This window comes from Orbicella faveolata, unplaced genomic scaffold (assembly GCF_042242905.1).
Source record: "Orbicella faveolata isolate gen_17 unplaced genomic scaffold, um_ofav_v1 contig_1, whole genome shotgun sequence".
In the NCBI taxonomy this organism is placed as follows: Eukaryota; Metazoa; Cnidaria; class Anthozoa; order Scleractinia; family Merulinidae; genus Orbicella; species Orbicella faveolata.
This window is the reverse complement of record NW_028301536.1, coordinates 25,925,377-25,940,703: the sequence shown is the minus strand read 5'-3', so window position 1 is coordinate 25,940,703 and position 15,327 is coordinate 25,925,377. Positions and strand designations below refer to the sequence as shown.

Here is a 15,327-nt window from a genome sequence, read left to right as displayed (position 1 = left end):
TCCATCTTGCCCGCTCGGGTAGCCAATCACAGCACAGAATTTGATTCATCTTGCCCGCTCACGGAGCTGGCCATATAATAATAATATATCTCAGAAATATATATATTTTTTGTCATTTACCAAATACTTGTACCTTGTTCTTCTGTTCAGGAAAAGGCCTTTGTAGTTGACTTGGAGAAGAGAGATGGAGGCCTGGGTTTGAGCGTCAGTGTAAGTATCAGTGGTGTGGTTGTTTTTGATGATAGGGCGTGTTTTCTTTGGGAAAATCTCATGCTGGATTCTTAAATCCAAAATGAATTTTGCATTTCTTCAATAAACAGATTAATCCAAGATCATTTAGATCATGATGCATTAAAGAATCCTTGCCCGAGTGGATTCTTTGGTTTCTTAGATGCACCATGTTGCAAGTGATCTTAATAATCTTGATCTTAATCTTGAATTAATCTGTTTTGCAAAGAAATGCAAAATGCATTTTTGGACTGAAGAGTCCAATCTTGGATTTTTCAAAAGAAATGCAGCCACCCACATGTATAAGTTATCCATATTTCTATTAAAATGGACGTTTCGCTTTAGTTGAAAACACAATAACACACACTTCAAGCATTTTGAGGTTTGAAATTAAATTTTTTGAGAATGCTTGGGGATTTAATCGTGGGGTCACCTAGAGAAATGAATTACAGTGAGATGTTTTAAATAGTATTCAAAAGGTTACCATGCTATAAGTAGATTTTTAGTGAATAGTTTTTGCACTAATTGCTCAAACTTTGAGCGGAATCTGTCTCAATTCATTTTCATTCTATCCTTACTCGTGCAAAATGACTCATGTTATGGTAATTTTCTTCACTCTTATCAGGGTGGAATAAACACCAGTGTCAAGCTCGGTGGAATCTACATAAAGTCCCTTCTTCCCAATGGTCCAGCCGATATGGACGGCAGGATACAAATTGGTGACCGTATCCTGCAGGTGAATGGTATCAGTCTTGTGGGCGTCACACACAAACAGGCAGTAGAGACTATAAAAATGGCTCCTTACAGGACAAGACTTATCCTGGATCGATCAGTTGCTGTTAATGTTCCTAAGTCATCTGGGAAGAAAACTAGGTCCCATCCCCCTGACAAGCCATTTGTGGTAGAGCTTTCAAAGGGTGTAGGAGGCCTTGGCCTTAGTTTGGTTGGTGGCAAGGGAGCTGGGGAGGAGCATGGAGGTGAGCTGGAAAAGTTCCAAAAATTCTGCTACTGTGTTTTGTTGCACTTGTTAGTTGGTGGTAACTGGACCTTGAAAATAAAAAAAAAAAGATAGTTGGTGGTTGCTGGAGTTGAAAACACATCAAGTGAAACTTTTATTGCATATTTTAAGTGTTTTAAACTTTAATTTTTATTTGGCTGAATAGAGAACTTGTCAAGAGAGTAACAAAAACAAAATGTCAGAAAAAAATTGGGCCATTCAAATGCTTTAGATTCTGATTTCAGTTTTTACATTTTTTTCATTTTTATTATTTCTTTTTAGCCTGGGATTAGTCAGAGTTTAAATTCAATTTCCTGCATTACCTGCATTAATCCTGCTTTAAACTTCAAGGTCATGATAGAGTGCTTTTTGTCACTGCTTTACAGACAAGTTCAGTTTTTCATTTTGCTGCATAGGTACTCATTGTAGCATGTCTGTTGCATGTTTAGGTTTCCTAAGAATCAAGAAGATGTTTCCAGGGCAACCAGCAGCAGCTTGCGGTAAACTTCAGATCGGTGATATTGTTCTAGAAGTTAACGGAAAGGACATGCAAGGTGTAACTCACCAAGAAGCCATCAATCAAATTCGCATGGGTCCTCAAGAAGTAAGGCTTCTTGTCAAACGAGACCCATCCTCTATTCCTCCCTCCCTGTTACAAAGATCAGGCTCTAATGCCAGCGATGTGGACCCCGCACAAATTCTGGCAGACATCCAGAACAAGCTTAAAACTGATCACTCACCATCATTGAGCAAGAGGTCTTCTGATTCATCATCTAGGGAACAGCCTTTGCTTAGAGAAGAAGTTGTTAGGGTGCAAGAAGCATCTGCCACCGAAGCTCCTGTTAGTTTGAGGTCTAGTTTGATGACCAATGAACCAGTAAAATATCCTCATTTATCAGAGTCCAGTCACCCTAACCTCACCAACAGACTCTCTGAACCAGTCATGCAGGTTAAGAAAGAACACTACTCTCTGACTCCAACAAATTCTCTTCCTAATGTTGTATCAGTCAGACCCTCTGAAAGTCCAAAAATCAACCGACAAGCCGCTATTCAACAAAGTGAAGATGAAGATGCTGATGTATCATCTGTTGGTGATGCTCCATTAGCTGAAGATGAATCTAGTGATGTTGAAGACTCAAGGAGGTCTTCCTCTATTGACATCATTCCTCGTGATCGTTCTATTTATGACGAGGAAAGCGTGAAGGAGCTTATGGGAAAGTTGTCCTCCATTGAATCCACAGAGGAGGAACCAGTTGAACCAGAAGTCACAGAATCAACACAAGTGTCTGTTGTAAGCAGTGAGCCACCTTTGCAGAGTGAAGCCTTTCCTTCTCCTTCCTCATCAGAGTCAGAGTCTGAGGAAAGCGATGTGGAGGAAGCACTGATGATTGACAAAAGGGAGGAAGTGTCTGCTTCCACATCAGGGGTTGAGGATGACAAAGAACCAGCCAGCATGACTCCTCAGGAAGAGGTAACCCAGCTGGTTTTTCCCTCGGCTGTGATGACCTGTGTAGCTAATTCTGGTCTTGATTCAGTTTCCCAGTGATAAAATTTGCAAGTTGAGTGAAAAAGCTGCAAGAATAAAGCTTTCATGTAGGTGGCAAATTTATAGAGATTTGCAATGCTTTGACTGAAATAAGAAACCACAGAACAAACACCTCTAGCTCCTACAGTTTTTTGTGGCAAGTAAATTAAACCCTTACAAGTAACTATGTAAATGAGGGACTGTTTTTTGTTCTATTTAAGTTTGTCCTTGAATAACCAATTGAAGTGCAGGTAGAAAAGCACTAGTGTATGGCCAATCAGTTGAAAGCTATCATTGATTTAATGTACTATAACACTTATGTGATATTAGTTGTGTTTTTCAATTTTTGTTTTGGATATTGTATGCCAAATTGAATTGTGGATTTTGTTTTTTAATAATTCAACCCCAGATATTACACATAGAGTTGGTGAAAGGTTCAGGTGGTCTTGGCTTCACTCTGTCAGGAGGGGCAAACACTGTAGGTGGATGCTTTGTTCGTGACATTGTTGGTGGTCCAGCTAAGGAGGATGGCCGTCTTCAACAGGGAGATCAGATACTCATGGTAAGGAAACTATTCAAATGTAGCATTTAGGCTTGCTTCTGCAGCCTACTTTCTTTTTTCGTTAATTGTTTAATTCTCATCCTATGTCAATTACTTTCTCTGGTGGACATGCCCAGGAAAGAAGGTGCTCTGTGATTAAAATAATACAGTTAAATTTCAATTTAACATAGTTAACGGCTAGGAGCTAGTCTCGTCAGTAGCGTTTTTGTAGGTGGTTGTTAGTGTCTTGGCCGTCTGTTAGCATTTGTTTAGTGTTTTATGCATTCTGTAACATTTGATATAGTTCAATGAAATTTTACATAGTTTATGACTAGGAGCTACTCTGGTCAGTAGTGTTTTTTGTAGGCGTTTGATAGTGTCTTGGCCATCTGTTAACGTTTGTTAAGTGTTTGGTGCATTCTGTAGCATTTGCAGCAGTCATATGGTCGTGGGAGCCCTGGGGCTGACATTGTCTGCAGTATTCTTGGTTACTACATGTGTTGTTGTCCCATGTGCTTGCAGTGTGTTCGTTGCTCTGTTAGTGTGGCGTTGTGGATTGAATTATAGTAGTTTAGCAGTTGTCAGCATTCCCTCCCTATCCCCCCCCCCCCCCCCCCTTTTTTCAGCATTTTTTTTTCCACTGAGCCATCTGACTTGATTGTGACGGGTGCCTGTAGGGGGCCTGGCGCAGAGGGCTCATGGCTTGGTTGTGGGTTGGGCAGGCCAGTCGGGCGTTCTAGCACCTTGGGGATGTGACTGCGGTTGAAGCCCCCAGGCTTTCTAGGCACCTTCCCTCCACTAGCGACTTGGGCGTTAAACAGAAATATGGTGTGATAGTGGTGACTGGATTGGTTTAACTGCTATCACCATTAAGCTGTACTACATGTACTGCATGTCTATTTCTTAGACATACATGTACACAACATTGAATTGGGGAGCCAGGGGTATCACAAAATTAGCGATAGAGGAAAATAAAATAGAATAAGAGGTTAAATATTAAGTGTCTCAACTACTTTTGTCGCCCGTTGTAGACTAGTTAGGATCCCGTTAATGATGCAATTATTAAAAACGTTTGGTCAGACTACCAATACACTATCCTCCGTAGGAAAAAAGATGGCGACTGGTACAGTTACCCATAATTCTTAGCACACGAAAACCGTGACAATGTTCATAAAAATGTACAGAAACGTGATAAAATCTTCAAATCTAGGCTACTCAATGTCCTTATAGCAAAGGGGAAAATGTTGTAAAAATTTGGCTTTTTTTGTGCCCTATTGGCTGTGTTAGGTTTGCAAGGTATTGTGGTAAAATGTACAGCCGCCATCTTTTTTCCTACAGTGGATTAGGTACAGTTGACTCTACATGTAGAACACTATTCTACATGTTAAAATTGCTTTTAATAGCAAGTTGTTCTTAATAAACAAGCTGGTCATAAGGCAGGTTACACTGCATGTGACTGTTTCTTAACTTTTTCCTTACTAGGTGGATGGTCACGACATTTCAGCAATGAAGCACATGGAGGCAGTTAATGTGCTAAGAGCCACCAAGCAACATGTCAAGCTTGTAGTGCTTAGAAGACCTACAGGGGTGAGCTGCCATATGCATATTGTTACTTTTTTCCCAATGAGGTCATTGCCTGTTGTTTGTTTGTGAGTGAGTCGTATGAATTTTGCAAATTTATTTGAACACTGAAATAAAGTCTGATAATGCTTTCACAAACCACACAATGTATTTGAAATTCATAACTTACATTAAATAAATTAAATGAAGTTTTTGTTTGTTGGTTTGTTTGTTTGTCACCATATTTACCATCTAAATAAATCTGCAGTTAGTCTCTCCTAAGATATAGCGACATGATTATTATTGACAATTCACTTGGTCTCAGAAAAACCAGATCAGACTTAAATCTCTACCTCTATATTATGCCAGCACCTCATTAATACAGACATGCAGCTCTGCCAGGCCCAATGGTGTCCATATGCAAAGAAGCTAATGTGTAACTACAATAAGTAACACCTTTTTTTTTGCTTTGTTTGCTTTGAAGCTTGTTGGCTCAACTCAGTCAGGTGTTGTGGAGGTTTTAAACCTGACAAGAACAACACAAGGGAGAATTGGCCTGCTGATAAGAGAAGGTGAAGATCAGAAGATCTTTGTGGAGGATGTTGTACCAGGAGAGCCTGCAGCCACTCAGGGAGATCTTCGACAAGGAGACAGGATATTGGAGGTGTGTATTAGAGTGCTGTCTTGATAACAGATAAGATTATGCAATGTGCTAATAATTTTTGATATTTAGCCTAGAGATCAAGGGATGAAAGTTTGAGAGTTTGCATGGGCCAAGATTTTGTTATGTTGAATATGTATGGTATCCCAGTGATCACTACTTTGAGAATTGACCTGTCCATGTTCTTATTTTGTGTTTTGTAAGGATGTTCAATGCTTTAAGACAGAAAATTCACAAGTTTTGAAGTTACATTCAGAGTTTGATAATCCAAGGTTACCACATTCAGCTACACAAGATTGACACCTTGTTGTTTATTTTGATTTTGATATTCAACTTCTACCTTATCCAGATCAATGGTACCAAAGTCGACGGCCTTGGCTTTGTGGCAGCTAGACAGCATCTTGATGCTGCAAGACCAGTTGCTCGTCTGTTGGTGGAAAGAAGGCCACGACTGGCTGAATCCAAATATGCCATGGCTCAACAGACAAATTCTGAAGTGCTGAGCCCCTCGCAGTCTCTTGATATCCCAGATAAGGACATGACAGGCTCCAGTGATGATGATGGCTATGAAAATGATGATAAGAGTGAAAAGAGAGAGCCCGATGATGAAGATGAAGAATCTCAGGTAGGTTTTACCTCTGTCACTCCACTGCAAATAAAGCTTCTCTTGTTATTAACATGTTACTTTGTCTTCTTTATTTGTCTATATAGGGTGAACAGTTTAACATGAAGCTTGACAAAGGCCCACGTGGATTCGGCTTCAGTTTGGTAGCTGCACCAACCTTCAGTTCAGATGTGAGTGATTATACAGCTGATTTGGTTACCAGTCATGAATCTAATACAGTTATTGCATGTTTCAGTTTGATTGCTGTAAAACTGAACACAGACATTTGATGTGTGAGTTATTGTCCCGTTAAATTGTTTGGTTCTATTTTGTAGGCACAAGGAATTTTTATCAAGACAATAAGCCCTGGTAGTGTGGCAGAGAGTGATGGCAGGTTAAGGGTTGGAGACCAGATCTTGAAGGTAAACTGTTTTGTTTTTTCAGAGGCTTTTTTTTTAAACTAAAAATAATAACTTGCATGTTCGACTGTCTATCAATTACTGACTGGTATTACAACGGTGACATGATATTTGAGGATATGGTTATAACAATATTACTGTTCACGTTATATATACTTTATTGCTTCCAGTGCAACCTCATGCATATTATTTTCTTTTGTCCCATATCACTAGGTTAATGGAGAAAATGTTCAAGGACTTAGTCATGCAAGGGTTATTGGCATGTTGAGAAAAATCACTGGGACAGTGGAACTAGAGATAAAAAGGTGTGTACCCATAACAGCGTTAATAGCTTCATATTGGCCTGTAGAGACCAGACCAATGTACAGGGTTTGCATGTGCCTTGAAAGTCCTAGAATTTGAAAATATTCAAGGCCTTGAAAGACTGTGAAAACCACATTAGACGCTGATAAACCGTGAAATATGTTGTTTGATTGTTTTCACGTAAAACAAGAACAAATTAAAAAAGACTTGTAAAAAAAAATTGAACAGATCTGGCAGGTATCTCTTAACCTGAGCATCTAGTGTTATATTATAGGTGTGGTACTTTTCTAGTGGATACCTGAATTTTAGCATGTGTAGAACAATGCAATTTTGTTAATGAAAATTGAATTATTAGTTTAAAAAACTCAGACACATATTTGAACTGCGGAGGATGAATCGTGTCTTCAGTTTAAAAAACTCTTATCAACTAATACACGGGAAACAAAGTTTGTGAAGTTTGATCCTTGTCAGCACTTTAAAGTCCGAACAAGAAATTAATTATTGTAAAGTTATTATTTCTTACTTGTGAAAGTGTGTTGTACTTAGGGTATAGTGGTCTGGTATTCAACCTGATGAGTGAAAATGACAGTTTGATAAACAATCTGATCAAAACACCAGGGGTAGGATGAGGTGAACTGACATCCTATCCATAAGGGATGGCAATACTCTTACTGTAATTGTCTTATGCCATGGAAACCAACAACTTAAGCACTAAGAGAAGCATGGTTGACAAGTGTGCAGCCTTTAGATAATGTTCAACTTATTTTTTGCTAATATTATTACTCTATTATTTAATGATTATCAGACCGACTAAACTCTATATGGCTGATTCTGCCATCACATCTCCACAATCACCTGCAGAACCATCAGGGGCCACAAGAGGCCCTCTTGAGAGAGCACCTCACTCTTTAGACCTTGACATCACCCTAGAGGACAAGGATAAGGTGTGTGTCCATGTCCCTTTATCTGTATCAGAATCAACAAGCCAAATTCTTGGTTTTTACCAGTCATGTGATCAAAACTAAAACTCGTAACCATTCAATAAATAAATTCAAGAATCTGGGATATGATAGATGATTGCTATATAGACAACCTCGCCAAGAATCAGGTCTCTGCTGTTTTTCATTCACATGTTATTTGTGGAAGTGTGTCATCCAAATTTATAGAGCTTTGTATGGAGACGCCATGTTTGTGCCCTTCGGAGGGTCACAAACATGGCAGCCGTAAAATAACAGAAACATTTTTCACTGAGTTTTGCTGCTGAAACGAAAAATGTTTACTCTAGAGCTCCGACACATTGGAATAAATGCCTCTTCTAGTGCAAGCACCGTTTAGATAGCGAAAACTAAAGCGATAACTCATCTTTTGACCTACGCGACAGCCTTTTTGGGCTGCCATTTTCATGTCACGCAGCGCAAAAGCTGGGAAATTCAAACATGCTCTATTACAAACAGAAGAACTCTGTTGAGCTAAAACATTGTCAAACATCAAGTGCCTATAGAGTCTTTTGTGTGATGAAACTAAAACCTCAGAAGGAAAGGTGATTTTTAATTTTGGAATATGACTACGTTACATGAAAACCAAGAATTACACGCAATTGAGATCAGCCCGATTTAACGTTAGGGCAATATTGAACATAAACATGAATGTCTGGGTATCTGAGTCAAGCCTAAGTCTAACCTTCAAGCTAAGATTACAGTTTAATCATTGATTCAATCTTTTGTTTAAGTTATGATTTGTAAGATACTGCTTCAAAATGGTAACAGCAATAAAGCTATTTCATATAATAATCTTAACAGTTAATTTTTGCCCATTAACCTTAATGCCTTTTATAAACTCTAACTAACAGTCTTGAAATTGTTTTTTAAAATAACATTAATTAACTCAAAACAAAAGCTAAACTTCAGTGATTGAACTTGTAAGTAATGCAAGAAAAAGCCTGAAGCAATTAAAAGCCTACATTCTGAAGTAGAGGTCATGCTTTAATTCTTTACCAAATATGGTTTAAGTCTTGATAACTGAATAATTCTCTTTTTAGCAGCATATTACATTACATCACATCCTCTAAGATGACACCTGAAACCATCAAATTATTTATATTGGCATTAAAATTGGCTGATTTGTCATTCAAAACAATTAACTTTACTCTAGAGCTGGAAGACTATCGTATTATGCTGACACAGTGTTAAATGATCTGATAAATTACTAAAGGTCGCTTTGTTATTTAAGGCTGTTCAGCCCATGCTCTGAACTGCACCTTTTCCTGTTATGCATATCTTTAAAAGCTCATTTTAAAGCTTACTCACAACTTCCCTTTCATCTTTCTACTGCATGCCAGAGTGGGGCTCTCCTATACTAACACCAAGATTTTACAGAGGACAGATTTAAAATGCTTACTCTTCTCTTTGCAGTAAGTTTCTTCACTTAAATGTTGGTTTATTTACCGTAAATTTCCCTCAGACATGTTCTGACCTTGGGGTCACAATTGACTAAATGTTAGGCTTGTGTCTAAATCATTCTATGGATTATAATTTCTCTTGAAATGTCTTGTAATTGAGTTCCAATTTAAACAAGAAAATCATGAATTCTTTCGTTTTATTAATGTGAAGAGATTTGTTCTTTTTCTTTTAACAAAATCCTTATGAAAACAATATTGTTAACAGTTATTTACAATAGACCATTAATTTTTTAAAATAGATCAGCTTGATTTTACTACGCAATGCTCAAAATATTAAGAATGAGAAGAATGAGAAGGGGAATTAAACCTTTCTTTCTTTAATTGTAAACTTGTTTTGCTTTAACAAACGAACTTAACGTTATAAAAACTAATTATTGCATTTCTGTAAATGCTTTAAACATTAACCTAATTTATACCTCAAATTGTTATTTAGAGTAAAAACAAGCAGTGTATTTCTGAAACAAGTTGATCTTTGTTTTGTCTTTAGACACTTAGTGGATCCAGTGACATACAGGATGAAGATGATGTCACAGAACTTTTGAATGCTATCTCAGCAGCAAATGGCAGATCATCGCCTCCTGCAAATCATGTCCAACACAAACCACCAAAATTACAAAAGAGAGACACTGACTCTGTGTTATCATCTTTACTTGCATCACTGGAACCTCCTCCTTCACCGCCTGAATCTCTGCACTCTGTAGATCCACAGGAATTTGACTCACAGTGGGAAAGTGGCTACAGTGACAATGATGCTACTCCTGATCTTGTGCCTAACAAATCCAGACATTTCTTTCAGAGTGGATCTAGTTCATCAGCAAATCAAAGCAGTTCATTTGACGATAGGAAAGACTTACAGGAAGCTGCTAATGCTGCACAGCCAGTTAATCAAGTGCAAATCAATGAACTTAGTTCTATATCAGACAATGATAATGCCCAAGACAATAGTAACAATACAGATGATAGCAGTGACAATGACGATGATGACGTTGATATTGATGATGAAGATGTATTTGACATGCTAAGAGACAACAGCCAGATTGTGATCGGCATGCTGAACAATACCAACACTGAATCAGAGGAAACAAACGTTGTAGGAGACAAGAATAGTACAAGAGGCAATGACAGTCTTGTACCCGGGAATTCTCTTGATGCGACAGGGCTCTCTGATGTTCCACCACCGATCCCTACCACACCACTTCCCTCAGATGATGAAGAACCACCTGTCAAGCCACCACCTAGAGTGGAATCTCTACCAAAGCATTCAGCAAATATGGATTTGAATTCTAAACCAGTCATGAACGGCACCATTAGTGGACATGGCAGGTATGGAAATGAGTCTGAATACTTAAAGGAGCTATGTCAAGGTTTGCGTATCTTGAAAAGGTCAGCACAAATTTTCAAGCTCATAGTTTGTTATCCATGTTAATCTTCTCCATCCTTGACCATCCTCATTCCTTTTTGGTTTATTATTATCTCTTCAGTGGTGTTTTTCTATCGTAGTAAACTTTTATTTTTAGGTTTCTTTCGACTTAAAGGTGATTTTGTACATGGCCAAAATAACTCAAAATATTGTGACTGAGCTCCTTGAAGAAATTAAATTAATCCTTTTATTATAATGTAATTCTTGCTTGTGGGTCAGTTTTCCAGAGTTCCAATCCTGACATGAACTATAACCTACTTGTCTTGGTACATTTCCAGTTTGTCAGCCCCTTTAACAGTCAAGTTCCTTACATGTAACAACTACCTTATTATATGTTGATAAGTTAGTGAGAGACATTAAGTACTGGTGTTACCATTGTTAAACAAACTTTATATATTGTAGTGGCAGTGACGAGCCTCCGGAACCAACGGAACCATTGATTGATGTGGTTGAAGGTGGCATGTACACAGGGCAAAGTCTCGACAACCTCATCAGAAGTTTCAGGGAAAAACTAGACTCAAATGTCCCTGCTGAAGAGTTTAAGGTGGGTGCTAGTACAAGTACTCTAACACTGGCTGAGATTGTTTGAGTTTGTCGAGGAAGATATTACTGAAGATACATGTAGTAAGCTTATATTTTGTCTCTACAGTCGGGTGAACAAGCCTTGCATTTTTTTTCCCTTTCCCTCATACACTTGTTTGAATGTGAAACTGAGGCACTTAATAAATTTTAATTATTTCACACAGTTTCAGGGTCTTTATTTTTCCACAAAACTTAAAATAAGAGTGACAGTTTTACCATGCAGGTACTTCCTCCAACTCAGTAAAAATGATTGTCTTGCTGCACTGTACTGTGACCACTTTCTCTCATCAAATACTCCTTCCACTGGATTGTTTCTGGATTTATTTTGTGGCTTATCCAACTGCCCATTAACAGGACCATAATATTTTGACCCTTTGATGGCTCTATGACGGATGGTTCATTATTCAGTAAAGTGGTATGATTGTGTTTGTTCTGGTCTGAGATGTTGTCACAAAACAGATGGAAGGAGGTGAAGTGATGTTGCTAGGTTCTTTTTTTTTTTTAATTTAACAGCACTGGATTGAGGATGCAAAGAAAGTTAATGGTTTATAACTTAAGCTAGTGTTAGTTTACATTGACTAGCTTGGGTAGACTACGAGTAGTCCCTCTTTCGCTTAGTCCGTTGTGCGTGACGCAAAAGAAAACCGCGAGAAAAAAATGGCCACGCAAAATCCTGGAGGCGAGAAGCACACGAAAGGAGGGACTATCGCCTAAGCCCAAGAGTTTGAATTATGCGTTGCTCTCACAACGCAAAAATATGATTGGCTTATGTTAGGAGCGTTGACAACGTGTTGTCAACATTCGAGATACCTGTGACGTCTTGCAGGAATGTTTTGGAACCGGAGCAAATCGAAGCGTTGGAATCGCGCTTCGCAAGCTGTGATGTTCTTGCGATTCTGCTAACAGGTGCTTTGGAAAGATTTTAATTTATCCAGTGTTTTGTTTGGCAAAGCTTTCTGCCTCCACCCGACTGCGAGCATGTTAGTGATTTCGCTGCTCAACAGCATCATCTAAGTCAGCGAATATAAATTCACTGAGCTTGGCCTTTCTGCCATCCATTTGAAAGATTGAACTGGACTCTCACTTGACACCGGACATTCACCTGAAATTTTCCGCTGCTTTCGGCAAACATTTCACCGCAGTTGGATGATCTCCTATGTATAATGTATAATGTATAATGTAAATTCTCGGTTGAAACTCTGTTGAAATTTTCACAATAACTTTTAGACGCAGCGAAAATCGTTACAAGAGGCCTCATTCCCCGTCTTCTTTTTAAAACTTTGACAGTTTCGCTGAATGGACACTGAACGAAGATATACTTCTCACGGCATATGTTTTTGCCTGGCTACTTGAAGAGTAGAGTAGAGCAATTTTATTCAGATCTCCCGGGGCTATTGATAACAGGCGATAATAAGAGGACGTCAAGATGAGAAATCCTACACTGAAAACTCACTCGGCCGTGAAAGGGCAAACTCTTGGGCTTAGGCGGTAGTCCCTCCTTTCGCGTGCTCCTAGCCCCCAGGTTTTGTGCGGCCATTTTTTTCTCGCGAATTTCTTTTGCGTCAGGCACGACGGACTAAGCGAAAGAGGGACTACTCGTAGTCTAAGCTTGGGAGGAGGACAAAATACTCAGCTAATAATTGAGTATATGTAGTCAGAAGATGACATAATCAATAAAAGTGCCGTTTTTTGTCACTGACTTGTATATTTTAGCAAGACATTTCGATGATGAAGGCTTAAGAGTTAGCCGAAACGTCTTGCTAAAATATGCAAGTCAGTGACAAAAAACGGCACTTTTATTGATTATACTCAGCTAATGCTTTACTATTGTTCGCAGGATAGATTTTGACCATAACCCTAAGTGGGTATAGGGCCAGACACTCTCCTTCACCATGTCACACGGTCCCGAGCAGCCACTGTTGCCTCGCTCCATGAGCCAAAACCCCCTCCCATGTGATAAAATTATCATTTGGAGTTTGGCAAGTAGTTGTGCTGTTCCCCATGTAACATTGCTTGTTAGAGTTTCTGGTTTCCATAATCGATGATTTTTTTTACGGGATGGGGAGATTGGCCCCATGCCCAACCCCCAACCTGGAGGGCCTGGGTTTTCTGTCAGGGTGTCCTTCCCTTAACCACAATATCCCGTTATTTGAAAGGCGCCGGATACCCACCTTTTGGCATTGTCACTCAGCTGCAGTACAACTGCATTACTGGGGTTGTGACAAGGACATGCAACAGCTGACTTGGTGGCAGAGCATTTCCTGGCATTTGCAAAGCACACCTGGTGGCCCTAGCGCACTCCACCAGGACCCCTTACCACCCTTCAACCCCAATTGTTTGCAGGATATGCTACACATATATACACTAGAGTATTAGCACTCTGACAAATGTAATTCTCTTGTGATGTTTTGTAGGCACTGAGGGAGATAAAACAAACAGATGGGTGTGATGCAGGCAAGAAACCAGCAAGCAAGGACAAGAACAGATACAGAAACGTGCTACCATGTACGTAGTGCTGCTGCAATAATTCAACTTATCTCACCTCATTAACCCTTTAAATTCTACAAATCATGTTATTTATAATAAAAAAAATAATTCCTGCATAATAATACCTCCTTGGGGGAAAATTCAATTTATTTGCTGACGTACATTAAGTCAATGAGGAAGGTTTCTAAATTTTACTGTTGCCTAATTCTGATCTAATCTTATTTTAGGTTCTCAAATAAATCCTCTACACATGCACTTCTACTTGCCAAGAATATTGACACAAATAATATAACTTTATTCAGTAATGGGACATGCCAGCCGCTTTTTGAACACCATAGCAATATTGATCTAAGAATTCTTTGCAGTCAGTCTTTTTTTTTAATGTTTCACTAAATTCACAAAGCACCTACAGTGTAAGGTTGAAAACCAAAGAGGAAGAAAGGTGGTTTGATTGGGAAAGATTGAAGTGTATAACAAACAAGGAACTTGAAAAATTTGGGCTAAATTTCCCAAGATGTGCCCTCCATGATGTGGCCTCCTTGAGATCAGATGTAAAATTTAGTATGTAGTAAGCACTGTCTATCTGTTTTAAAATTTGTTTTCAATTTATTTTTTTATTCTACATAGTTGAAAAGACAAGAGTCAAGTTAAGTGGAGATGGAGACAGTGATTACATCAATGCTAATCATCTTAAGGTAGTGTGTTTATCAATATTTCAACTTGTTAATGTTATAATATGCTGGTTTAAGGTTTCTCTAATCATTTCCTTATATTGTCTTTAATCTTTGTCTATGTTTATTTCAGATTCCACTTGGTGATGACTTATACCACTACATTGCTACTCAGGTATGTATTCAAACAATTTATATCTCTTCTTGCAGTGTTTAAGAGTAAGTTGGCCTTCTGCTTCAACCTGGAGTGTTTGTCATTCCAAAATTGAATCTGAACATATTTGAATATGCATTATTTACACACCAGCTAACAAAGCTAGTTGTACATTCTTTTGCTTGGGCATGTACTCAGTTGGCCATCACATTTTACACGGCTTTTTCCTCTTAATTGCTGTTCCTTACAGTTCAAACCGGAACTTGGGACAGCTATACGCTGTGATACTATTTTGGATGAAGGAAAACTAGGGAGCTAGGGAAAAAAATTGTGGTATTGGGTTTAGGAATCCAACCAGCTGGTCACTCTGGTAACAAACCATGATTACATTTGATTTGTTGTAGGGTCCACTTCCCAATACTACTCAAGACTTTTGGCAGATGGTCTGGGAACAGGAAGTGATTGTGATTGCCATGGTAACACTAGAACGAGAAGGAGGAAAGGTAAATAAAAATTATGTTTCTGTCCACTTTGAAAAGAGCGTGGTGATAATCCCTGGAAAGACGGGAATGTCACCAATGTGTATAATCCTCAATCTTTGTTATTCAAAACTGGTAACAATCAGAGTAAGATGTTTTCCTCTAAAAAACCTACAACTCTGGAGTTGAACTAATCCTTGATACACTATACACATTAATACTTAAGGCCAATCTTATG

The 15,327-nt window shown here is 38.6% G+C and overlaps 1 protein-coding gene across 1 annotated transcript in view; it reads left to right on the top strand.

Moving 5' to 3' along the window:
• The window catches only part of LOC110043640 (tyrosine-protein phosphatase non-receptor type 13-like), a 50,325-nt gene that overhangs the window by 30,164 nt on the left and 4,834 nt on the right, over positions 1–15,327 (top strand). The window contains exons 32-48 of the mRNA XM_089297597.1: positions 151–210; positions 854–1,205; positions 1,675–2,696; positions 3,160–3,312; positions 4,774–4,878; positions 5,336–5,515; positions 5,862–6,137; positions 6,224–6,307; positions 6,452–6,538; positions 6,749–6,840; positions 7,644–7,782; positions 9,784–10,619; positions 11,119–11,260; positions 13,713–13,803; positions 14,413–14,480; positions 14,590–14,631; positions 15,015–15,113. Of these exons, the coding sequence (XP_089153723.1) occupies positions 151–210; positions 854–1,205; positions 1,675–2,696; positions 3,160–3,312; positions 4,774–4,878; positions 5,336–5,515; positions 5,862–6,137; positions 6,224–6,307; positions 6,452–6,538; positions 6,749–6,840; positions 7,644–7,782; positions 9,784–10,619; positions 11,119–11,260; positions 13,713–13,803; positions 14,413–14,480; positions 14,590–14,631; positions 15,015–15,113 (3,828 nt within the window). The remainder of the gene's footprint in view (positions 1–150; positions 211–853; positions 1,206–1,674; positions 2,697–3,159; positions 3,313–4,773; positions 4,879–5,335; positions 5,516–5,861; positions 6,138–6,223; positions 6,308–6,451; positions 6,539–6,748; positions 6,841–7,643; positions 7,783–9,783; positions 10,620–11,118; positions 11,261–13,712; positions 13,804–14,412; positions 14,481–14,589; positions 14,632–15,014; positions 15,114–15,327) is intronic.